Source organism: Mya arenaria, chromosome 13, assembly GCF_026914265.1.
Source record: "Mya arenaria isolate MELC-2E11 chromosome 13, ASM2691426v1".
Lineage (NCBI taxonomy): Eukaryota > Metazoa > Mollusca > Bivalvia > Myida > Myidae > Mya > Mya arenaria.
Window position 1 is genome coordinate 5,637,931 of NC_069134.1, and position 26,507 is coordinate 5,664,437.

General features: G+C 38.0%; 1 protein-coding gene and 1 long non-coding RNA gene across 3 annotated transcripts in view; one reads left to right on the plus strand and one right to left on the minus strand.

Moving 5' to 3' along the window:
• Positions 1-7,724: 7,724 nt before the first annotated feature.
• Positions 7,725-26,507, minus strand: part of LOC128214675 (pancreatic triacylglycerol lipase-like) — a 28,201-nt gene continuing 9,418 nt past the window's right edge. Inside the window, exons 6-7 of the mRNA XM_052921269.1 lie at positions 8,234-8,356; positions 7,725-8,043 (exon numbers count right to left, since the gene is read on the minus strand). Of these exons, the coding sequence (XP_052777229.1) occupies positions 7,802-8,043; positions 8,234-8,356 (365 nt within the window). The 3' untranslated portion in view covers positions 7,725-7,801. The remainder of the gene's footprint in view (positions 8,044-8,233; positions 8,357-26,507) is intronic.
• Positions 15,113-19,530, plus strand: LOC128214676 (uncharacterized). 2 transcript variants are annotated; one of them, XR_008257955.1, is made up of 6 exons: positions 15,113-15,309; positions 15,643-15,713; positions 16,106-16,194; positions 16,631-16,706; positions 17,789-17,865; positions 18,098-18,203. It is a non-coding gene; the product is annotated as an uncharacterized LOC128214676 (long non-coding RNA). The 2 variants fall into 2 exon arrangements; XR_008257956.1 differs by lacking the exons at positions 17,789-17,865; positions 18,098-18,203 and adding an exon at positions 19,442-19,530 and having other exon boundaries at positions 15,117-15,309.

A 26,507-nucleotide genomic window follows, 5' to 3' on the forward strand; every position in this document is an offset into this window, starting at 1 on the left:
GCCACTAAGCACTTGAAAATATTTTATGAGATAAACATAGTCTTTTATTATGTAATAAGTGAATCACTATGATATATTTGACTGTGTTTAGATTCAACTGCATAGAATCATCATGGAACATTCGTACGGATAACATCATTGACCTATAAACCAGGTCCGTGATAACATGAACAAAAAACACGAAGGCGGGGCTCTTTAAGCGACATAGACTGTCCTTTGTTTCATTTCAAATGGTGTAGTAAAAGAAAATTTGTCTTTGTTTGAAGTCTTTATTTTAAGCAAAATGTTGCCTTCCGACATAGCATATATGTCGTAATTTATCACGTGGTGGTATACACACACACTGAGTACAGTGTCACCAGGGTAAAGAAATATTAGTATTTTAATAATCACGTACATGTCTGCATCTTGTAAATTAAGTTCAATTACGTTATAATCTTTAGCTACCGTGTATTGCTCTAGGTCGTTTAAAAAAAAATGAAAAAAACACAGGTGAGAGGTTTTAACCTTGTCGGACGCCGTCGCTACACTTAAAAGAACATAAATAATTCATTATTTTCATCGGAAATACAGGGTTTGATATTTTACTATAAGTTATGTATATGTCGGAAAACATTTCTGTTATGCCGTTATGTAGTATTTTTAAAACAGTAGTTCTTGAGATGTTCTCAAAAGCAGCTGCAAAGTCAACGAAGCAACCGAAGAGTTTTATCTGACTTTAGTAATGTGTAATAATGTGTACAACACTAATATGGTCACTTGTTGAATATTTTGATCGAAAGCCGGCTTGGCTTTCACTCTTTAAATTACCCTCGTTTAGATACAAAGTCAATCTAGCTCTATGAACTGATGTAAATTATTTGCACAAGTGGTACATCTGTAAGAGTGCGGCTTTATTTAACATACTATAAAACAACATTAAGTGAGAGGAACTCTTTATGTACTCGTTCAAAATCACGTCAAACTCCGATGGACATTTTCCATTATTGAAAGGGGGCATTGATTGTCTCACTCGTTTTCGGTACCAATGATGGCATATTCACCTGTAGTGGGGTAACAACCATACCGATGATGCCATATTAACCTGTAGTGGGGTAACAACCATACCGATGATGGCATATTCACCTGTAGTGGGGTAACAACCATACCGATGATGGCATATTCACCTGTAGTGGGGTAACAACCATACCGATGATGCCATATTCACCTGTAGTGGGGTAACAACCATACCGATGATGGCATATTCACCTGTAGTGGGGTAACAACCATACCGATGATGCCATATTCCTCTGTAGTGGGGTAACAACCATACCGATGATGGCAGATTCACCTGTAGTGGGGTAACAACCATACCGATGATGCCATATTCACCTGTAGTGGGATTACAACCATACCGATGATGCCATATTCACCTGTAGTGGGGTAACAACCATACCGATGATGGCATATTCACCTGTAGTGGGGTAACAACCATACCGATGATGGCATATTCACCTGGAGTGGGGTAACAACCATACCAATGATGGCATATTCACCAAGAGAATGGCTACAACTATACCGATGATGGCTTATTCACCTGTAGTGGGGTAACAACCATACCGATGATGGCATATTCACCTGTAGTGGGGTAACAACCATACCAATGGTGGCATATTCACTTGTAGTGGGGTAACAACCATACCGATGATGGCATATTCCCCTGTAGTGGGGTAACAACCACACCGATGATGCCATATTCACCTAGAGTGGGGTAACAACCATACCGACGATGCCATATTCACCTGGAGTAGGGTAAAAACCATGCCGATGACGCCATATTCACCTGTAGTGGGGTAACAACCATGCCGATGACGCCATATTCACTAGGAGTGGGATTACAACCATACCGAAGATGGCATATTCACCTGAAGTGGGGTAACAACCATACCGATGATGCCATATTCACCTGGAGTGGGATTACAACCATACCGATGATGGCATATTCGCCTGTAGTGGGATTACAACCATACCGATGATGGCATATTCACCTGGAGTGGGATTACAAACATACCGATGATGCCATATTCACCTGGAGTGGGGTAACAACCATACCGATGATGCCATATTCACCTGGAGTGGCGTCACAACCATACCGATGATGCCATATTCACCTGGAGTGGGATTACAACCATACCGATGATGCCATATTTACCTGGAGTGGGGTTACAACCATACCGATGATGCCATATTCACCTGGAGTGGGGTAACAACCATACCGATGATGGCATATTCACCTGGAGTGGGATTACAACCATACCGATGATGGCATATTCACCTGTAGTGGGGTAACAACCATACCGATGATGCCATATTTACCTGGAGCGGGGTAACAACAATACCGTTGATGCCATATTCACCTGGAGTGGGGTTACAACCATATCGATGATGGCATATTGACCTGGAGTGGTGTTACAACCATACCGATGATGCCAAGTTCACCTGGAGTGGGGTAACAACCATACCGATGATGCCATATTCACCTGTAGTGGGGTAACAACCATACCGATGATGACATATTAACCTGGAGTGGGATTACAACCATACCGATGATGCCATATTCACCTGGAGCGGGGTAACAACAATACCGTTGATGCCATATTCACCTGGAGTGGGGTTACAACCATATCGATGATGGCATATTGACCTGGAGTGGTGTTACAACCATACCGATCATGCCAAGTTCACCTGGAGTGGGGTTACAACCATACCGATGATGCCATATTCACCTGTAGTGGGGTAACAACCATACCGATGATGACATATTAACCTGGAGTGGGATTACAACCATACCGATGATGCCATATTCACCTGGAGCGGGGTAACAACAATACCGTTGATGCCATATTCACCTGGAGTGGGGTTACAACCATATCGATGATGGCATATTGACCTGGAGTGGTGTTACAACCATACCGATGATGCCAAGTTCACCTGGAGTGGGGTAACAACCATACCGATGATGCCATATTCACCTGTAGTGGGGTAACAACCATACCGATGATGACATATTAACCTGGAGTGGGATTACAACCATACCGATGATGACATATTCACCTGGAGTGGGGTTACAACCATACCGATGATGGCATATTCACCTGTAGTGGGGAACAACCGTACCGATGAGCGTATGTTCACCTGGAGTGGGGTTACAAACGTACCGATGATGGAATATTCACCTGGAGTGGCTTACAACAATACCGATGATGGCATATTTACCTGGAGTAGGGTTACAACCATGCCGATGATGGCATATTCACCTGGAGTGGGGTTACAACCATGCCAATGACGGCATATTCACCTGGTTAGGGGTTACAATCATGCTGATGACGGCATATTCAACTGTAGTGGGGTTACAACAATACCGATGATGGCCTATTCACCTGGAGTGGGGTTACAACCATACCGATGATTGCATATTCAATTGAAGTGGGGTTTCAACCATACCAATGATGGCTTATTCACCTGGAGTGGGATTACAACCATGTCGATGACGGCATATTCACCTGGAGTGGGATTACAACCATGTCTATGACGGCATATACACCTGGAGTGGGATTGCAACCATAACGATGATGGCATATTCATCTGGAGTGGGATTACAACCATACCGATGATGACATATTCACCTGGAATGTGATTACAACCATACCGATGATGACATATTCACCTTGAGTGTATTAACAAACCATACCGTTGATGGTATATTCACATGGAATGGGGTTTTTACAACCACACCGATAATGGCATAGTCACCTGGAGTGGGATTACAACCACACCGATTATGGCATATTCACCTGGAGTGGGATAACAACCACACCGTTAATGGTATATTCACTTGGAGTGGGGTTACAGCAATACCGATGATGGCATATTCACCTGTAGTGGGGTTACAACCATACCGATGGCATATTCACCGGGAGTGGGGTTACAACAACACCGATGATGGTTTATTCACCTCTAGTGGGGTTACAAACGTACCGATGATGGCATATTCCCCTGGAGTGGGGTAACAACCATACCGATGATGCCATATTCACCTGGAGTGGGATAACAACCATACCGATGATGGAATATTCACCTGAAGTGGGATTACAACCATGCCGATGATGCCATATTCACCTAGAGTGGGGTAGCAACCATACCGATGATGCCATATTCACCTGAAGTGGGGTAACAACCATACCGATGATGGCATATTCACCTGGAGTGGGATTACAGCTATACCTATAATGGCATATTCACCTGTAATGGGGTTACAACCATACCGATAATGGTATATTCACCTGGAGTGGGACAACAGCTATACCGATGAGCGTATGTTCACCTGGACTGATATTTCTACATACCATGAAATGTATTCTTACCTGGTGTGAGATTACAACCGTTCCGATGATTGTATTGGCAAAAGATTGTCCCTGTAGATTCCGAGTTTCGGAGTCCGGATACTGGTCTTAGGACTGTCCCTAAAGATTCCGAGTCTAGATACTGGGCTGAGGACTGTCCCTGTAGATTCCGAGTCTAGGATCTAGGAAACCGGGCTGAGGACTGTCCTTGTAGATCCGAGTCAAGAAAACTGGGCTAAGGGCTATCCCTGTAGATTCCAAGACCTGATACTGGGCTTAGGACTGACCCTGTAGATTCCGAGTCAAGTAAACTGGGCTGAGGGATATACCTGTAGATTCCGAGTCGTCTGGATACTGGGCTTATTGCTGTCCCTGAAGATTCCGAGTCTATGATACTGGGCTTAGGACTGTCCCTGTGGAGGGCTGTCCAAGAAGTTTACGAGTCTTGAAACTGGGCTTATGACTGTCCCTGGAGTTTCTAGGTGTAGGATACTGGGGATAGGACTGTCCCTGTATTTTCCGAGTCTGGATACAAGGCTAAGAGCTGTCCCTGTAGATCCCGAGTCTAAGATACTAGGCTTAGGGCTGTCCCTGTAGATCCCGAGTCTAAGATACTAGGCTTAGGGCTGTCCCTGTAGATCCCGAGTCTAAGCTATTGGGCTTAGGGCTGTCCCTGTAGATTGCGAGTCTAGGATACTGGGCTGAGGACTGTCTCTGTAGATCCCGTGTCTAGATACCGGGTTGACGACTGTCCCTGTAGATTCCGAGTCTAGCATACTGGGCTAAGGGCTGTCACTGTAGATTGCGGGTCTGGATACTAGGCTACGGACTTTCCATGTAGATTCAGTGTATATGATACTGGACTAAGACTGTCCATGTAGATTCAGAGTTTAGGATACTGGCCTGTGGGTTGTCCCTGTAGATTCCGTGTCTAGCATACTGGGCTGAGGACTGTCCCCGTGGATTCCGAGTCTAGGATGTAGGATAGCGGGCTTTGGGCTGTCCCTGTAGATTCCGAGTCGTGATACTGGGCTGAGGACTGTCCCTGTAGATTCCGGGTCTAGATACCGGGCTGAGGACTGTCCCTGTAGATTCCGAGTCTAGGATACTAGGCTGAGGGCTGTCCCTGTAGATTCCGAGTCGTGATACTGGGCTAAGGATTGTCCCTGTAGATCCCGAGTCTGGCATACTGGGCTGAGGACTGTCCCTGTAGATTGCGAGTCTAGGATACTGGGCTTATTGCTGTCCCTGTAGATTCAGAGAATATTGGGGTTAGAGTTATCTCTGTAGATTCAGAGTCGTGATACTGGGCTGAGGATTGTCCCTGTAGATCCCGAGTCTAAGATACTGGGATTAGGGCTGTCCCTGTAGATTCAGAGAATATTGGGGTTAGAGTTGTCTCTGTAGATTCAGAGTCGTGATACTGGGCTGAGGATTGTCCCTGTAGATTCAAAGTCTTGCATACTGGACTGAATATTGTCCCTGTAGGTTCAGAGTCTTGCATACTGGGCTTAGGACTGTCTCTGTAGATTGCGAGTCTAGGATACTGGGCTGAGGACTGTCCCTGTAGATTGCGAGTCTGGCATACTGGGCTGAGGACTGTCCCTGTAGATTGCGAGTCTAGGATACTGGGCTGAGGACTGTCCTTGTTGTTTCCGGGTCTAGGATACTGGGCTGTGGACTGTCCTTGTTGTTTCCGAGTCTAGGATACTGGGCTTAGGACTGTCCTTGTTGTTTCCGTGTCAAGGATACTGGGCTTAGGACTGTCCTTGTTGTTTCCGGGTCTAGGATACTGGGCTTAGGACTGTCCTTGTTGTTTCCGGGTCAAGGATACTGGGCTTAGGACTGTACTTGTTGTTTCCGAGTCCAGGATACTGGGCTTAGGACTGTCCTTGTTGTTTCCGGGTCAAGGATACTGGGCTTAGGACTGTCCTTGTTGTTTCCGGGTCCAGGATACTGGGCTTAGGACTGTTCTTGTTGTTTCCGGGTCAAGGATACTGGGCTTAGGACTGTCCTTGTTGTTCCCGGGTCCAGGATACTGGGCTGAGGACTGTCCTTGTTGTTTCCGGGTCCAGGATGCTGGGCTGAGGACTGTCCTTGTTGTTTCCGGGTCCAGGATGCTGGGCTGAGGACTGTCCTTGTTGTTTCCGGGTCCAGGATGCTGGGCTGAGGACTGTCCTTGTTGTTTCCGGGTCCAGGATACTGGGCTGAGGACTGTCCTTGTTGTTTCCGGGTCCAGGATACTGGGCTGAGGACTGTCCTTGTTGTTTCCGGGTCCAGGATACTGGGCTGAGGACTGTCCTTGTTGTTTCCGGGTCCAGGATACTGGGCTGAGGACTGTCCTTGTTGTTTCCGGGTCCAGGATACTGGGCTGAGGACTGTCCTTGTTGTTTCCGGGTCCAGGATACTGGGCTGAGGACTGTCCTTGTTGTTTCCGGGTCAAGGATACTCGGGCTAGGACTGTTATTATACTTTCCGTTCATTTTATTGATTTGATCAAAACGTGCTTTTGTTAAGAATGAAAGCATTGTTTCTTTACAACCCATGTTTTACGGGTAATTTAAAAGACAGAACAAATTAAATATTAAATTGATACACACACAGTTCCATCAGGGTGTGTTTTCTGTCTGATAGTTCAATGGGCGCTCCTTACGATGGACAAGCAGAGTCACTTACGCGACATCCTTGCAGCACTCTAGGTGATTGTTCTCTTCCTGCTGTCACTGCCCCAAAATACGAGAAACAAACGTAATTTAGCAATCGCCCTTGGCGCCTGTCGATATTTATCGCTCTTTTGTTCATTTCATTATTTTCTTAGGACAAATTAGAGCAGCACTTTTGTTACAACATGCCACAACATATAAGGGAAGAATAAACGTTCCTAGGAGAAGCAATTCTCAGGGGAAATTTCTCGAAATTGCAAGTTAATGAGGTGTCGCCTTTTTATGTTGCCTTCAGATAGCGGTATGGTCTTTCCTGCGCCCTCACCTGGGATTTGGGAAATCGTTATGTCTATCGGCATAGACGCAAAATATACATATTGCATGTACTTGTTTTAGTTATTTATATGTCATTGCTCGATTAATAAATATTGGTCGCCTTGATCTGCTTTACTTGTTACCCAATTATATTTTTATTATGTCATGTTTAGTCATGCACGCGCTAGTATTCTATTTTTTCTAAAGCCTCTATTAGACCTGTTTAAAATGCTAGAAACACTAGTAATACGTACAACACGTAAAGTAAATACAGGTTTAAATCATATATCGATGAGGCTTAATTACATAGTTTGCTATTTGGGTGGATGTCTCGAAAAACGGTTAATATTGGTTATAATACAGGTAAATTGAAATCATTCATTATAATAATCAAAGTTACAACTGACAACAGTAGACTACACTAAAAGCACACGGTCATGTTTACTGTGCACAGTAAGGTGTCGCCCCATGGGTTGATAGGTAGTAGGTGCCATGATGGGGGTGGCCCGTGTTAGAGTCGAACCCCATGTTGGCACATCCGGCTCCACAGGAGGTGCAGCGTCCGGCCTTGTAGTCTGCCAAAGACGCACATGGATACGACCGGAAGTGACACGGGGAGTTGATGGACTCGATGAACAAGTCTAATACCCGCATATGACTGCATGCTACACCGTCAACCAGAGCTGTGACCGGGTGAAATTTAATGAAAGTTAATATTCAATTTCTTTTTTTAAAAACACTTAAGAAACATTTTGTTGTTGTGCATGTTAATTTAACCACGTGCAATTATTCAGGAATTCGTAACGTATACACGTGAGATACGGTGCCAAAATATGTCTTATAATTTTATATGGTTAACTCGTTTAAGCTTACCCCCGATTTTGCCAGTGATTAGGGAGAAGAGGTGTTTGCCGATCTCGTTCGGGCAACCGGGCTGTTTTTCACCGCCGTTGGGGAAGTAGTCAACATCAGCGACAGGCTGCTCAAGGCCAAAACCTGACCAACAATGCACAGGGTATATAGTCATATTACCAGAAGAAGCACTCCATATTGTTTTAAGATAAGGAACAAAATATACAACAGGTAAAGAGTCCATAATCTGTTTCAACACCGGTAATCACCTGTTTCCACTGACTCTTCAAAGGTGGAAGGCCTAACGTCCTACTTTTAACGATATGGAAAATGTGTTTGACGCCATGTGACCGTGATTGTGTGTTTCTCATTGGGTGCATGTTAGGCATTAGACCTTTTATTTCGAAATGTTGTTTACTTTTAACTGTAGAGTGTGTACCTGTAGTTTACATTGTTTGTTCAAAAAAGAACGTACAAATCAGTCGTTCATTGTTTACGCCAAGTGCTTTGTAAGAGATTAAAATAAAAACAATCGAGAAAAGAGATTCGTCGGAAGCCTTAAAACATACATAAAACCAAATCGAAACAGTATGATCGAAACTGTTCGTTAACAAAGAAAGACATCAAGGACGCGGCCGATAATGTTGAGATGCGAATCTATATTTTGATCACTATCCGAATGAAAGTAAACATAAGTTTAAACGTTCTTATAAGCGATGGACATGCCTAATGGCCTAATGTCTGCCTATTTCAGATAATGACTCTTAGCATTAGGCTGTTATACATGGCAGATAGATGTAGTGTATATGATATCAAGGGGTTTAACTATACATATGCATATAATCATAGCATACTAGGGTTGTCTGTACGATAACTTACGATAAGAATAGAAATATACATGTTGTTTTGTTTTTTTTAAAAACGCACAAATCTGCGATATTGAACAATTTATGTCATTAAAGTGTCCGAATAGTTAAATCACTAATGCACCAGTCAATTGTTACCACGCCTCCCAGGTCCCGGGGTATAGTGGGGATAGCTGAGGAAATGGGCTGTGTTTTTACCTTTTAGGTGGTCCCGCTGTGCCGAGTGAATGCGTAGGCAAGTTTTGTTTTCCCTCCGAAAATAGCGGTGAATGTGTCTTACCTAGGTATCCCGGGGTGCAAGGGCATTTGGTGGCAATTTTACCAGCAATTTGTCCCCGCAGGGCGAGGATTCTACCCGGGATTGCCGCTTAACCGAAAGCCAAAGTCCCCGCTATTCCCTCGACCTGGGACCGTGGTTACAAATTGACTGGTGCATAATTCTATCAATGTAGCATGTATCTAACACGTACTCACTCTTGTTAAATAATATCAAGCATTGGACGACGGGGAGGACGCAATTCCGTTGCATGAAAACATTAAGTGAGAAAAAGTTTCGGTGCAAACTTATTGGCGGAATCTCTATAAATATTGAAAATTGAATGTGTCCAGTATGTGTCCAGTATGTGGCGAAAAACATATTCTTCGATCGGATTCGTTTGGTATCATAATTTTAAAAGATAAAAACAAATATTGAACAGATTGTGGGCTGTAATCATTCAAACATCGTATTGATAGAATCCATAACAATGTATGCATACAAAGTAACGTTTTACCTACCTACATCTCCACTTAATAAGAATGTAAACACTAGTAAGAATTAAAAAACCTACAACATTGTATATTTTTTAAATCAAATGCAAATATCGTTTGCTTTTGCGGCCAATTTTATAACATAACCCCTGAAGTAAAGTCAGGATTTTTCACTGAGTCAGTGATCCAGTTTGAAATTTCATTGATATGACCCAAACATTTCTTTTTACGAAATAAAAGTAAATTAAAATAGTGTTTGTCGCAAAGATACATATGTGTAGATGCATAAACAAACATTTGGCGGTCGAATTTTCCATATGTGACCATAAAAACCGTATATATAGACATAATCGGAATTCCCAAATACTGACTGGTTAGTAATTGAATATTCGCGAATAATCGACTGGAAATGGTCGAATATCCGACTGGCGAATATACGAATAAAAGTTATTTAAAACAGCATTTGTCGCAAAGATACATATGTGTACATGCATAAACAAACATTTTGCGGTCGAATTTTTCATATGTGACCTTTAAAACCATATATATAGACATAATCTGAATCCCCCACTACTGACTGGTTGGAAGTTGGATATTCGCGAATAACCGACTGGAAATAGTCGAGTAGCTAAATACCAACATCAACAACTAACACTGATTTTTCGAATCCCCAACTGGCAACTGGAAGGTAGTTGAATATTCGAATCCCCAACTGGCTACTATCAGGTAGTTGAATATTCGAATCCCCAACTGGCAACTATCAGGTAGTTGAAAATTCGAATCCCCAACTGGCAACTATCAGGTAGTTGAAAATTCGAATCCCCAACTACCAACTGCCAACCATCTTCCAACTTTACCGGCATTTTCATTTAGCTTGTTCATACACTATGCACCTCACGTACTTAAGTTAACCATACACTATTATCTCACGTACCTCACATACCTAGCTTGGCCATACACTATACACCTCAGGTAATCAACTTGAGCATACTCTATTTTGCCTCACATACCTAGCTTGGCAATACAATATACACCTCAGGTAATCAATTTGAGCATTCTCTCTTTTGCCTCACATACCTAGCTTGGCAATACACTATACACCTCAGGTAATCAACTTAAACATTCTCGCAAACTGTGAAGTTTTGTTTTGATGTTTGAAAAATGAAAATGGAAATGGAATGGACTTGGGGAAATAGGCTGATAGAAAAGGCCCCCCCCCCCCTTGTTGAAAATCCCCCCCCCCTTATTTTCACCCCCGTTTTCTGTATTCCATTATTTGTGGTGGCTACAAAGAACTCATGCACACATACAAACACACAAACATACATTATGACAGCCGATACAGCCGATACAGATCCAAACATGTCAAACATGTCAAACATGTTAAACACGTCAAAATATTCGTATGATAAGAGATTCGGAAAACGTTTTCGATGTTGTGAGTGGTGTGGTGGATACAGTAACATTGACTATCTCTTACTCGTTATGAAAAACTGTGTGTTCGAACATTCCGCGTGTCCAAGCTGTTTCGATAAATACAATGGCTCTTGTCCTGCTTGTTGGTTGAACCATCCAGTTGCGTTAGCACACATTAAGGAAAGGAAACGATACTACAAGAAATTGGGTAAAATAGAAACTAACGACTGGTTATTGAGAGAGATGAGGCATGATTACCTCGCCACCATTAAGAAAAGCACAAGGGAAAAGTTCAAAAGTGACGTGTTGATGTTCGCCTTTTTGTAATGCAAAGTTCAAAAGGGTATAAAAGCAAAAGACTGCAAAACATTGCAAAATACTGCAAAGCCAAACTGCAAAGAGATCATGGCAAAACCAAACTGCAAAGAGATCATGACAAACAACTGCCAGTGTGACGACTGTAAGTTTTTCAGATTGAATTATTATGACTGTATCCTTTTCAGATTGAATTATTATGACTGTATCGATAACTGCCAGTGCGACGACTGTAAATTGTACAGACAGAAGATGGATTTGAATGATTCCAATGCCATGAACTGTGAGATGGATGAAATGGCTAACACCGTAAAAACACAGAAATCAGACAACAGCAATACATTACCGCAACAAACCGAATCGATGAGTGTTGATATGTTGGATAAGGAAATGTTCATGAATTATTATGAAATGTTCAAACCGCAGATGGATTTAAACGATTCCAGTTCCAATGCGGGAATGAAAAGAAAAGTGGAAAATGGTGAGATGGATAACATTGTAAAAAGACAGAAAATAGAATACAGCAATACCTCCCCCCAGCAAACCGAATCGATGAGAGTTGGTATGTTTGACAAGGACAATGACTGTATGGATCTTGTCCTTTCAGATGATGACGATATCGAGAATGGGAATTTTAGCGATGATCTTGAAAATTCTTCGCCGGCTTCCCCTTTGGATCATGATAAAGTTGCGAAAATACTTGAACAAATATACAATATTCAGGAGTCAAAATATGAGGCAGACCAGATCAGGAGGTGCGTTGAAATGTACAGAGAGATCAAGTATTGTGAGACGGAAGAAGCGAGGACAGCACTGAGACACAGTTCAAACGATTATGCTGAACCTGAGATTCTAAACGATTTTCTGTTGAAGCACATAGGCTATATGTGGGAAACGATAAAACCATACTTATGAACAATGAACCTGGGGACTCTGAGTATCAGGACTTTGGAGACATTTAGTGTGTTATGATGTTTCAAGTTTTTGTAGATAACGATTCAATTGTAAAATAAACATGAAAAAATGAAATATTCTTTGTCTTGTGTTTTCGTAAATGTGGTAAACGCAGCAAATATAGACAATAGTTTATTGTGTCACCAACGGTTAAGACTTGCCATGTTACTGTTGTCAAAACATTTGAATTACATAAACTGAATGAAATTGACTTGACACTATATTAGTGAAATATTTTTGAACCTTTTAAATAAAGTATGGCTCACAACAACGGTAAAAAAAACTCAAAATGTATTTCGTATGATAAGAGACTCGGAAAACGTTTCAGAGCTTGTCATTGGTGCGGTGGCTACAGTAACATTGACTATCGCTTGCTCGTTATGAAACAATGTGCATTCGAACATTCCGCGTGTCCAAGCTGTTTTGATAAATACAACGGCTTTTGTCCCGCTTGTTGGATAAACCACCCGGCACGAAAAATGAATAGAAGAAACATTAAACGTTACTACAAAAGATTGGGTAACTCAGAAGGAAAAGATTATCTGGCCAGAATCAAGCAAAGCGCAAGAGAACAGTTTAAGCAAAACGTACTGAGATTTGCGTTTCTAAGACTTAGGATAACAAAATATTAACATAAAAAACGAATGCTTTGAAATTGCTTTTTTATTGAACTTCGTAATATTCACTTGTAAGTGGCAAAGTAAAGTAATTCATGAAAAATCTTGAGTGTTTTCGTTGAATAGTTCCATACAGGCAGCTTCGTCTAAGGATTGCAGGTTGTCTGTTTGAGATTTCAAGCGCAAAACTTCGTCTTCCAATGCCGTGTTATTTTGCTTAAGCTGATTGTTTTCCGCAGTCAGCTGTGACAGATTCAAATTCAAGCGTGTAACTTCGTCCTGCAATAGTTGACTATCGTCCGTATTCGAGTTGTGCACATGAGTTTGCTTATACCGATCGTTCTCTCTGATCAACCTAAACACCTTTTGCTGTAGTGCGCCACATTTCTTGCGATACTCGGTCGTTTCTAGTTTGTTTTGCAGAAAAGTTTTTTCGATATTGTCAAGTATTGAGACGATTTCTTTGAACGTAGACTCGTGCTTGTTATCACCCATACATAGTCTCGCTACGAAGCCGGTAATTTGTAAATTAAGGTTGCTTATGTCCGTCATATTTCTATTGTGAGCGAGTTCAATGTCAGTTTTATTTTCGATTTATATCATGGAATGCGATTTACTAGTGAATTATTTTATTCTTATTATAAGGGCTGAAAATTTGTTACTTGTCATACACATTCTCAAACAATTATGTCCAGTCAAGCATCGACACAGCAAACAACGCCTTGTGAGAACACCAGTGAAAACGAGCAAAGAAGCGAATCTTGTTCTCAGCAACCCATGAATGATATCAATGAATATGAAAAAATGATGGAGATGGCAGAAGATTATTTGCGAGATGCTGAAGAACAAAAACCGAGCGAAATCGAATCCATGCAAGATGACAACCCAGACGGGGCAGTTTGTTATATGAGAAATTGCTGCGTTTGTGACGGTTACTGTTATGATAGTGATAATTTTGAAGACATTGAGACCGTAGACGAGGAAGTAAAAATTGACGAAATTGAACCAAGTATTTTTGTGAGCGAAAACAAGAATTGACATTAGTTTTCAATCCGCTCAAACATGATGATACTTCATTAAGTGCTTTCCGAATGAAAAGGTTCAAACAATTGTTTTGATGTTTTAACTTTGAATAAATGCGTTGAAATGCAATTTGATTGTTTGTTTTATCTCGATTGAAAAATAGAAGCATAGTAACATAGTAGCAAGCACTGTACCTAGCATTGTAGATTGCATGGTCCATGGCTTAAAATAATGCAATGAGTGGAACGAATATAGTTCATATATAAACTTATCTTTTCTTCTCATGTCATACTTGTCAAAACCTACTGATCTAGTATATATACAAATTATGGGAATCAAGAAAATCATCAAAACGTGTTTGAAGAAGTTGCTCAGAAGGTCTGATGCAAAACAGAAAAACATGGACAGTGTGCAATTGAATGCAAACATCAATATGGCAATTGAAATCCACACGTGTCCGAAACTATATCCGTGTTTGATTTGTTTCAAAAACGGAGAGGCTGAACAGAAAGCAGAACAGAGAGCCCCAAGCCATCAGTGCCCTGAACTGTACCCCTGTTTGATGTGTTTGCTGCAAGAAGACTTGTCGAGTGTTGACAAAATGTGCTGTTACAAGCGTGTTGAAGATCTCAGCACCAGCGACAACAGTGAGAAAAATGAGAATCACGAAGCACTTCGCCAGTTCTTCGCCAGGCGTGGGAGACAGTTTGTGCCAAAACGTTGTTAACAATAAATTGAGTGATGAACAGACAATGATTAGTAACAAAATAAAATGTATGAACTGTTCGTGTTTTATTGTGTTTATCTATAGTAATCTAGTTGGAATCACTTAAGCTTCAAGAACAACTATGCTTGCTCATAGTTATCAAACGAGTAATGGTCATATGGTCATATATATATGTGCAAATCGCTATGCATAACTCCTCAAAGATACACAGAATGTATCGTAAAATGCTACAAAGTACGATACTTAAGCAAAATAAAACATGAAATAAAGTAAAACAATCACAGAATAATGTTACGATTTTCGGTACAAGCTATACTGAGCTGATTATTATAAGGGAAAGTGTTGTCTGTCGTATTCACTTGGATACGGTTGAACCATGTAAACAATACTCTTTGTGTGTAAAATTTGGGATATTTTCTGTGTTTGAAGGTACGACCTTGGTAGTTATAGTTTCTATAATGTGTTCGCGATTGAATCAAGCCGGGTTTATGCATATACAAGAGATATAAATGATTTTACGAGGTTTTAAACATTTCCAATTTCAGAAAATATTTCTACTTTCGATTTCGTTTTTCTGAAAATGAACAAACTTTTTTTTCCCTATTGTTTAATTTCATAAAACGATACATAATACATGATTAAGATAATTTTAAATTATTTTTAATGAGTGTATTTTCTTTATTTTCGTAAAAGTTTAAAAAATAAATAAATAATGCAATTCATGGAATGATATGACGTGATATGTATGACGTCATATTGCAGAGTTCTCGCTGTGCGCTGGTCGGCCATCTTGAAAAATAAATTGTGAAGGTCGTATTTCCAGCTTTCCTGCGGTAAGTATGACATGCATGCTTTAAAAGTTTTATGAGAAATTGTGTCTAAATATATGATGTATCATATTACCAACAAGTTTTGTCGATGTGTGCATTGAATTACGTAAAAACTTATGTCAAAAGAAATTGCTCCCAGCTCGTTTTAGAATGTTTCGAACATTCTCGAAGCCGATTTTAGAAACTTTAATTCTCGGCTAGATATGTTGAAAAACATAGTAAGCAGTGTTAATTCATATCTCTTGTCTTGTTTATGTCATATTTTGAATGATTTTAACTTTGTTTAGGGACCAAACTGACAGAAATAAGAAATGACAAATCATGCAAGATTGATAAATATCTTCTTCTATTTGTTTGTTTGAAAAATATGTTGAAAATTATTTTTTTTAAACCAGAGACGGCAGTTCAGATGCAGTCGTCCTGTGTGTCAGAAAGCTGGTGATCAAAATGGTTGAAGGCAGTACCCAAGAAAGTACATTTACAAGTAAGTAAAATCGCTGAAAATTAATTCCATGAATTGAACTGTCATATCATAATCTCAGTGCTTAGTCTGTTTGGAAATATGCTTGGAATAATTTTTATAAACTGATAATTTATCTAATAACAGACACTGTGTTTGATTTATTACATTGAACTGCTATTAGATAAATTTTCAGTTTGTGTTTGATATCTACCAATGCCATAAATGCATAATTTTGTTCCTGTTGTGAATGATAAGAAATGTTGGGAACATAATACCTTCTGCATGTGAACAGTTTTTCTGTTTCTGTTTGTATGTAGGAAGTATTTTGTTTTCAGGATTATTTCAACATTGTTGATGTGGATGAAATGTGCACTTAGCCATGCTTTTAATGGAATGAAAAAAGTAAAAAACTAACAAGCAATATGTGCAGTTTTGTTAATAAAATGTTTTGTTTCAGAGTTGTGAGGAGTAACCTAGCCTATATAACCTGAAGCTCACCCAATATGCAGTGTGTTCTGCTTTGTCAATAACAAGTAAGTAATTTCACCAAATTTCATCAGAAACAAATCTCAAATTTACAATGAACAGTAAAGTTAACTCATCTTGGTACTTTAAATACTGAAACACTGAACCAACATGATTTGATTTTGCTCTTTTAACTTATTTCACATTATGGTAGCAAAATTACAGCTATGTGTCAGATTCGTGACATTTAGCATTTGTCATACATTTCACTCATTCAGTTGTCAAACCAAATGCTAAGTGTCAAATCGATTCATGATATTTAGCATGTGTCATACATTTCACTATATTATTTGTCAAACCAAAAGATGAATGTCAAATTATTTGAAGATGCTAAGCATTTATCATACATTTTACTCTTTTTATGACAAATCGACTCACAAATTTAAGCAAACCAGGTGACAATGTACAAATCATTTAGGGTGACGAGCTTTTTGGTTACCTCGCCCGGCCAAACAAAAAGACTTATATATATACTAAAAGTGTTTTAGTTTGGCCGGGCGAGCGAACCAAAAAGCTCGTCACCCCAAAATACTTGTACATCGTCACTTTGTGTGCCTAATTTTGTGAGTCAACTAAATCGTTCTAAATTCAATGTAAAAAAAAGTTTCATAAGGGGGGTACTCAGTGTGAAAAAACTACATCGCTTAAACGCAAATGCGCTTTGGTAAGTATATAGCTAAAAAACGAATGCGCTATGGTGAAAATCCAAAGTCAAAAATTTTGAAAAAAATGAAAAGTTGTCAAATAAATCATAATTTTAAGCACATTGTTAGTGTTCTGCTCTATTATTTGTAAATGAAAACTGAGATAAAGGTTAATATGTTAAGACTAAGCATTTACAACTCACTGCAAATATTCTTTGGTGGTCAAAGACTTAATAGAAGTTAATTAGCCAGTGTTCATATTTAGTAAATGAAAATTAGTGAGTTGAAGCTTATATTGTTAAGTTTTATTGTATATCATCTGGCAGGGAAAACAAGATCATTTAAGATTCATGTTTTTGGTGGCAAACAAATTGAAAAAGTATTGTTCTTATTTTACTCACTCATTGATGTTTTCATTTTTCAACAGAAATGTTTTGTTTTTTCAGCTCTGTATGGCTGGTCTGACCTCAGTGGAAGTTGTTCGTTTAAATGGTTTCGGGACATTGAAGTAAAACAACACGAGGTAAAATACAAAGTGCTTATTTATTTTTTAACTTGTTCATCCAGTAGTATATGATAAAACGTTTTTGAACTTGTTCATCCAGTATTATATGGTACATACAACACTAATGTAGAATATAAATCACTGAGTTGCGGCTTCTCTGAACAAACATCTGTTCACTTTATGTCCACAGTTTTTTGAGAAACAAACAGGGCATCTGTTTTCCCAGTTTGTAGATTTTCTCGTTTTGCAGAATGTCCCACCAAGAGTGAAGGGCTGCCTGTTTGCTTCAGATTCCCAGTCCTCCTCGCTGATGATTTCTGAAGTCCTTACGCAGTCACCCCAGTCTTCAACCTCAGGTTTGTACAGGTGATAATGTTTTTGAACCATAGTTCATTGTCATGTCATTGGAATTGTTCAGCTGCTCCAGTTCTGACTGTAACTCTGTTTTGAGTACAGCAAGTCTAGCCTCAAGAATGGCAATTCTTTTAATTTTGCGGTTAAGTCTCTCCATTGTACAGATCATAAATTGCTGTAGGTTTCAAGTTTTGTAATGATATTAAGTATGCGTTACATATTAAATATGCACAAAAATAATGCATTCGATCTGCATTTCACAAGTGTAAAACATCACAAATGAATGGTATTTCAATCTACTTTTTTGTCAAACCATATGACATTATTTGTTCATTAGTAAAACAAATTGATGAATATCAAAGCGATTCATGATACTGAGCATTTATCAAACATTTCACTCTATTATTTGTCAAACCAAAAGATGAACGTCAAATTATTTACAGATAGCTAAGCAGTTTATCATACATTTCACTTTATTATTTGTCAAACCAAATGCTAAATGTCATGTCTTGAATCGATTCATGACTATTGAGCATTTGTCATACATTTCACTCTATTATTTGTTAAACCAAAAGATGAATGTCAAATTATTTACAGATGCTAAACAGTTTATCATAAATTTTACTCATTTTATTTGTCAAACCAAAAGATGAATGTCAAATTATTTGAAGATGCTAAGCATCTTATCATACATTTTACTCTCTTTATGACAAATCGACTCACAAATTTAAGCAAACCAGGTGACGATGTACAAATCATTTAGGGTGACGAGCTTTTTGGTTACCTCGCCCGGCCAAACAAAAAGACTTATATATATACTAAAAGTGTTTTTGTTTGGTCGGGCGAGCGAACCAAAAAGCTCGTCACCCCAAAATACTTGTACATCGTCACTTTGTGTGCCTAATTTTGTGAGTCAACTAAATCGTTCTAAATTCAATTTAAAAAAAAAGTTTCATAAGGGGGGTACTCAGCGTGAAAAAACTACATCGCTTAAACGCAAATGCGCTTTGGTAGGTATATAGCTAAAACGCGAATGCGCTATGGTGAAAATCCAAAGTCAAAAATTTTGAAAAAATTGAAAAGTTGTCAAAAAAATCATAATTTTAAGCACGTTGTTAGTGAACTGCTCTGTCATTTGTCCAATGTTATAAATGAAACCAAAATTTACCAGAGTAAACATTAATGTGCTATTGTATGTAAGAATGTTTCGTCTTTTACACGTTTCATTTCATTTTTTCAGATGAGATGTCATACACAGGGGATCCGACAGAAGACAGCAGACAGAATTCGTCGATCTATTTGAAATGTCATTGTTTATTTGAAAAAAGATACCTATCCACACTTGTTCGTTTTATAATATTGTTTGTATTATATGTGCTTTGTACCGTTGCTTTTTGTTTATCAGTAATTCTCCAACACTTGTATTTCGTGTTTTACATGAACATTGAAAATTTATCATACAGTAAATCATTTCGAAAATGAAATTTAAATGGAGAAATACTGATTTATCTGTTTGCTTTTAATGTTTGTGCTGTCTTGCTTACCCCAGTAACGCGGGTCTTGTTTGCTATTGTGAGTACTGTTGTTATTTTTTTTGGCCATCCAAAGTATTGTTCACGAAAGATAACACATTTTTTTCATAAAATTGGTTACATTTTGGTCTGTCGATTTTTTTCATTGAAACCACAGTCAAACGGTTTTTCACTATATTTTTTTATGAGAAACAGCCAGACTTGGTCACGGCTGAAACCGAGGAACATTTGTGATTGAACAAAATTTTAGCAGTAATGCTGCTTGTAATTCATAAATTTATTAAGCTTTGGTCTTGTCATATTGATTACGATATTGGTTGGAACATAAATTGGTAAAATGGTAAACATTTTAATAGTGTGTACAAGAGCAAAATTTGCACTGCATTTCAAAATGTTTCATTTTTGTGAAATGCTGTTGACAAAATGATTTGTTTGCTCGTGCCAGCATGGGTCGACGAGATTCGTTTCTCACTGTCCTTTATGCGGCGGTTTAAGATGCAAGCCTGTTGTTTTGTCAATGTCTAAAGTTCAGCTTGAATGAAAATTGAAATCAATATTGCAAGATCAAGCAATTTTTAAAAAAAATGTTAGAATGTAGATGCGTTGTGAAATACAAGTGAAATGTACTAGGCTCATTGCATTCTTAGTTTGGTTTCGAAGTGCAAAACTTCATTCATCACAAACATTCCTCTTGAACGACCGAACATTGATATGTGGCAATGTTTTCGTTCAGCAAAATGATTTGGCAAACGTAATTTAAAGGCTAGCATGAGTATGGAGGTGTCGTTAGACCAGCTTAGTATTGGTGTAAGGTGGTGTACAGTGCCAATACTAGGAACCGCTCATGTTCACCATGTCACGCTACAGGCAATGAAAAATAGGGAGTGGCAACCTCTTTGTATCGCCGTGGTCCGACAGTCCACACAGTCTTTACAATGAGAGGGGAAACATAGGCAATCGGATGCTTCTTCCTAAGTGTGCCTTGTCGAGTAACTGCCTTTGGCGTTGCCTTTATTTTCAAATTTGTGAACAAATAAAACTAGGTTAGGACCACATAATAGGGTTACGATGAAAATTAGGTTTCCCTTTTAATGCTTGAAGATAACAGCCACTGGCGTTATACTTCAAAAAATGGCTCGAAATACATATCACACAAACATTCAACATTTCAACATTTTGTCAGCAGCATTTTTCATTTTTCAAAAAAATACTCAGATGTACAAAAATAATGCAAAACATGAACAGCAAATTCACAAATTCTGCTGTGTTGAAATTTAAAAAAATCAAACATGAGATTGTATGAAAAAGCTTCTTTTTTATTTTCAAACAATTGAGATATCACAATCATTAGCCATATGTACAAAAATAATGCAACTCTGAATTATAATTTCATGCTCTCAACAAAAAATATGCATCGAAAATTGTGAAAAATTGTGAACAATTGTGAAAATCTAAAAGTTGACGAGGATCTCAAGATTTCAAAAAAACGAACTATAGGCTTTATTTCACACAATACTTCATGAAAAAAAAATCAAATCTTGACAATGTTCATAATCTAGAAATTAACGAGGTATCTCAAGATTTCATAAAAAAATTATAGGCTCCATTTATTCAAAATTATAGGCTCATGCAACTCCTTCAAAAAAATGACAAATTTCAATAATGTGGACCCACGTCCATGAAACCTGAAAAATTGATAATTTACTGACACTGGCGTTCACACAAGATTTCACGAAAAAGTTAAAATCTTCATGATATCAACAATCATACATCATAAGAACTCTGAATGACAATTCTATGGTCTGAACATTCGAATATTTTGAAAATCTAGAAATTAACGTTGGATCTCAAGATTTCAAAAATCGAACTATAGGCTACATTCTTCAAAAATTATAGGCTTCATAAAACTCACTCAAACACTCAGATTTCAAAACCTTCAACATTTGTGCTCTGAAACTAGCGTTCACATAATACTTCATGAAAAAAAAATCAAATCTTCATAATGTTCATAATCTAGAAATTAACGAGGTATCTCAAGATTTCATAAAAAAATTACAGGCTTCATTTACCCAAAAAATTATAGGCTCATGCAAATCTTTCAAAAAATTATAGGTACATGCATATCTCTCAAAAAATTACAGATCTCACAGTCATAAGCCATATGCACAAAAATGCAGCATCAAGTCCATGATACATGAAAAATTGATATCTTTCGGAGGCTGGCGTTCACACAAGATTTTCATGTAAAAAATCAAATCTTCATAATGTTGAAAAAATTATAGGCTCATGCAAATCTCTCAAAAAATTACAAATCTCACAATCATAAGCCATATGCACAAAAAATGCAGCTAAGTCGATGAAACATGAAAAATTGATATCTTTCTGAGGCTGGCGTTCACACAAGATTTCATGAAAAAAATCAAATCTTCATAGTGTTGAAAATTATAGGCTTCATTTATTCAAAAAATTATAGGCTCATGCAAATCTTTCAAAAAATTATAGGCACATGCATATCTCTCAAAAAATTACAGATCTCACAATCATAAGCCATATGCACAAAAATGCAGCATCAAGTCCATGATACATGAAAAATTGATATCTTTCGGAGGCTGGCGTTCACACAAGATTTTCATGTAAAAAATCAAATCTTCATAATGTTAAAAAAATTATAGGCTCATGCAAATCTTTCAAAAAATTACAAATCTTACAATCATAAGCCATATGCACAAAAAATGCAGCTAAGTCGATGAAACATGAAAAATTGATATCTTTCTGAGACTGGCGTTCACACAAGATTTCATGAAAAAAATCAAATCTTCATAATGTTGAAAAATTAAAGGTTCATGCAAATCTCTCAAAAAATTACAGATCTCACAATCATAAGCCATATGTACAAAAAAATGCAGCTAAGTCGATGAAACATGAAAAATTGATATTTTACTGAAACTGGCGTTCACGCAAGATTTCATGAAAAAAATAAAATCTTCATAATGATCAAATTCAACAAATCGACATTTGCAGCAAATCTCACAGATCTCACAATCATAAGCTATATGCACAAAAAACACCAAGTTCATGAAACATGAAAAATTGGTATCTTACTGAAACTGGCGTTCACACAAGATTTCATGAAAAAAATAAAATCTTCATAATGTTCAAATTCAACAAATCAACATTTGCAGCAAATCTCACAGATCTCACAATCATAAGCTATATGCACAAAAAACACCAAGTTCATGAAACATGAAAAATTGGTATCTTACTGAAACTGGCGTTCACACAAGATTTCATGAAAAAAATAAAATCTTCATAATGATCAAATTCAACAAATCTACATTTGCAGCAAATCTCTCAGATCTCACAATCATAAGCTATATGCACAAAAAACACCAAGTTCATGAAACATGAAAAATTGGTATCTTACTGAAACTGGCGTTCACACAAGATTTCATGAAAAAAATAAAATCTTCATAATGATCAAATTCAACAAATCTACATTTGCAGCAAATCTCACAGATCTCACAATCATAAGCCATATGCACAAATTCCACCAAGTCCACGAAACTTGAAAAAAATGATATTTTGCTGAAACTGATTTCACATAATCTTCATAGAAAAACTACTTCATTCACAGATTTCAAAATCTCGAGCCATTTGTACAATAATAATGCGGAATCAAGTGATAATTCTGGAACTATTTCATATGAGCGTATAAATAAAAACGGTAAAAAAAATAGTCCTAACCATTTATGCACAATTATAATGCGATGCGCATTAATTTTGGCCATGGGGTATATAAGCTCCACATTTTTCAATATTCGTCATTCCAGTAGCAAGCTCTTAGCTCAGAAGTGCTGTTAGTCTGCTGGGAGCCCAAAGTGGGTTTGAACTTCTCAGATTTCTCCTCGCACTATGAACTTGGTGCATCAGAGATACAGAGAAAATATCTGAGAGGTTTTTTGACCTTCTGGTTTGAACATGAGAACCGTATGTCGCGATACCTCATAGTTTTTCGCTCTTGAGTCTGGCCAGCTCATGTTGTCGATCACTTTGACATCGCCTGACGAATACGATCATTCTCTGTGATAGCCATTAGATCATATACAATTCAAAAGCGATTTTGGCAAGTGATTTGTTATTTGCGTCTGGTAGCATGAGCATAGAAGTATAGCTTCGACGAGATTTGTTTCTCATTGCTCAATATGCTACGGTCTTGGATGCAATGCAATGATTTTGTCAACTTCGCAAAAACATTTTGGCAAAAGTAAAATTTGAGAGGCTACCATGAGTATGGAGGTGTCGTTAGACCAGCTTAGTATTGGTGTAAGGTGATGTACAGTACCAATACTAGGAACCGCTCATGGTCATCATGTCGCGCTACAGGCAATGAAAAATAGGGAGTGGCAACCTCGATGTATCGCTGTGGTCCGACACTCCACACAGTCTTTACAAAGAGAGAGGAAAACACAAGCAATCGGATGCTTATTCCTAAGTGTGCCTTGTCGAGTAACTGCCTTTAGCGCTGCCTCAGTTTTTTTCAAAATTCAAAATTCAAACTTCAATCGCTTCTTTGCTCAGAAGTTGCGATACATAAAAGGAAATGCTTTCTGAGATTAAAGTTAGCATTTCCTACCTGCAAGTAAAGCGAGCAAATATGCCTCTTTGTGCTTAAGAGGTGTGTTTGAAAGTGAACTCTGTAGCCTTCTCTTAGATCAAAAGAGAAATAAGTCTACGAGTTTTCGAGCCTAGCTTGTGGTTTTGGGTACTTGAAGTTGATCGCATATTTCCAATCGTTCACTGATCGATCTATGCGGCTGTAGCACTCGATTCTTGCTTCAGTATAGCCATTCATGTATCTGAGATCATAAGTTCGGCGTTGTGCCTACAACGAGTCAGCAATACCCCGTTTGTTACACCCGAGTAGTCCAGCACTCTACATTATAGGTGTAACAAATTGTAGAAGGTCGCCTGGAAGGCCTCTAATGGGTGCTGATTTTGCGTAGTGTATGACACTAGGAAAATAGGTTTCTGGCTCAGAGTTACCATTTTCCGACCTCGCTGATGCCGTGGGTAACCTGACCAATGCCAGTCACAAGTCTGGATGAAAAACAGGGAGTGACCACATTGCATGACAAAAATACTTTTCACATTGAATGTTTGACATTATAACAATTGTAAACATTTGCTTGTGTTTGATTTCATGAAAACAATTGTGTATAATTATGTATATTGATATGTTTGCAATGTTATGAATACTATGCATGTTTGTACTTTGTTATCTGCTTACATTTTGAATAAAACATAAACTGAAATTAGAAGCATTAGTTGTATATGAGAAATTTTCAATAGTTATGCAACGATTGAGTGAAACAAAATTTAAGCATCATGAAGACTTTCGTCTTTTGAAATGCTTCAAACTGCAAAGATCACTTCACTTTCACGTGAAAGCAATTTTTAAATTTCATCTCATATTTTTCAAAATCTTCAAACATAAGAAAAAACTCATGTTTCCTTTGCATTATAATTTCAAGCTCTTATAATCTTCACTTCTCAGTCATTTATTCATTCTTGAGTTGAAGTCAAACATGTCAGATACAACGTTAAGCTTAATTAGCAATTTGGCAGATCGTGTAAAACACTGTGAATCTGACTTGCAGCAAATAAAGATATTCATTAGTACGCGAAGTAGCAAGCGCACTTTGGACGTGCTAAGAAAATTTCTTTCACTACTTCACAAATGTGTGAAAATATTGCAAAATACAGCGATTTCCATTAAACCTCCAAACAAGATGTGTAAACCGAAACAGAAGACCGGAGACCTATTGTCACAGGTTCAAAAGCTAAAAAATGACTTGAAAAATTTAAAAACAGACTTGAACAACATTTCACAGCGCTGTGGTAGGGAGAAAGAAGTTAACATTTTGGCTGACATGCGATTAGTATCCAAGATATTTCGAAAGACCACCACACTAGGAGACCTTCTCTGGCATCACCTCAGCATGAAAGAAGAAACGCGACAAGAGTTGCAACTACAAAACGATGAAAAAAACATTTGTCAAATTTGTGTTACGGACAAAAAGTGTATTGTGTTTACGCCTTGTGGCCATTTGACTTGTCATGCATGTTCAATCAAAACTAGTAAATGCTATTTTTGCCGAACTGTTGTTATCGGAAAATATCAAATTTATGAATAAATTGTAAAATATATTCCTCTGTACTTGTTTTCAATTTTGTTTCTTCACGGTGTTATTAATGCTATTACCTCCCTTTAAGAAGAATGAGATACTGGTTTTTAGTAGATGAAAAATATCTCGTAAAACGTTATTGTTTTCAAAATAAACAATTTGGGAACGTATGATAACTGTAACTTAAGTATATTGGAAAATTTGTTTAGTTGCTGATACATAACTTCATGTTCAGATTTTATTTTATTTTCAAATCAAAGGCTGTGATTTTAGTCTTCGGGTATTTTCCATTTATCGATGTGTTATTCAACAATTTGTATGACAAAATAATAATCAAAGAACGAGAAGCAAAAATAAGTGGTATGAAAGGTTTTATTTTGAAATCGTTACATAATTTGCGTTTCATTGAAACAGAACATTTTTCAAAAGTTATACGCTGGGGGTTTCTTCGTTCGGTGGCTGGTCAAAAAGTTCGTCACCCCAATTCATTGCCACAGACAGTGTCTCATCATTATCACCAGTATCATCAGTATCGGAATGGTAACTCAAATCCCTTCTACAAACTGGGATGTTCGAATCCTTCTTGCAA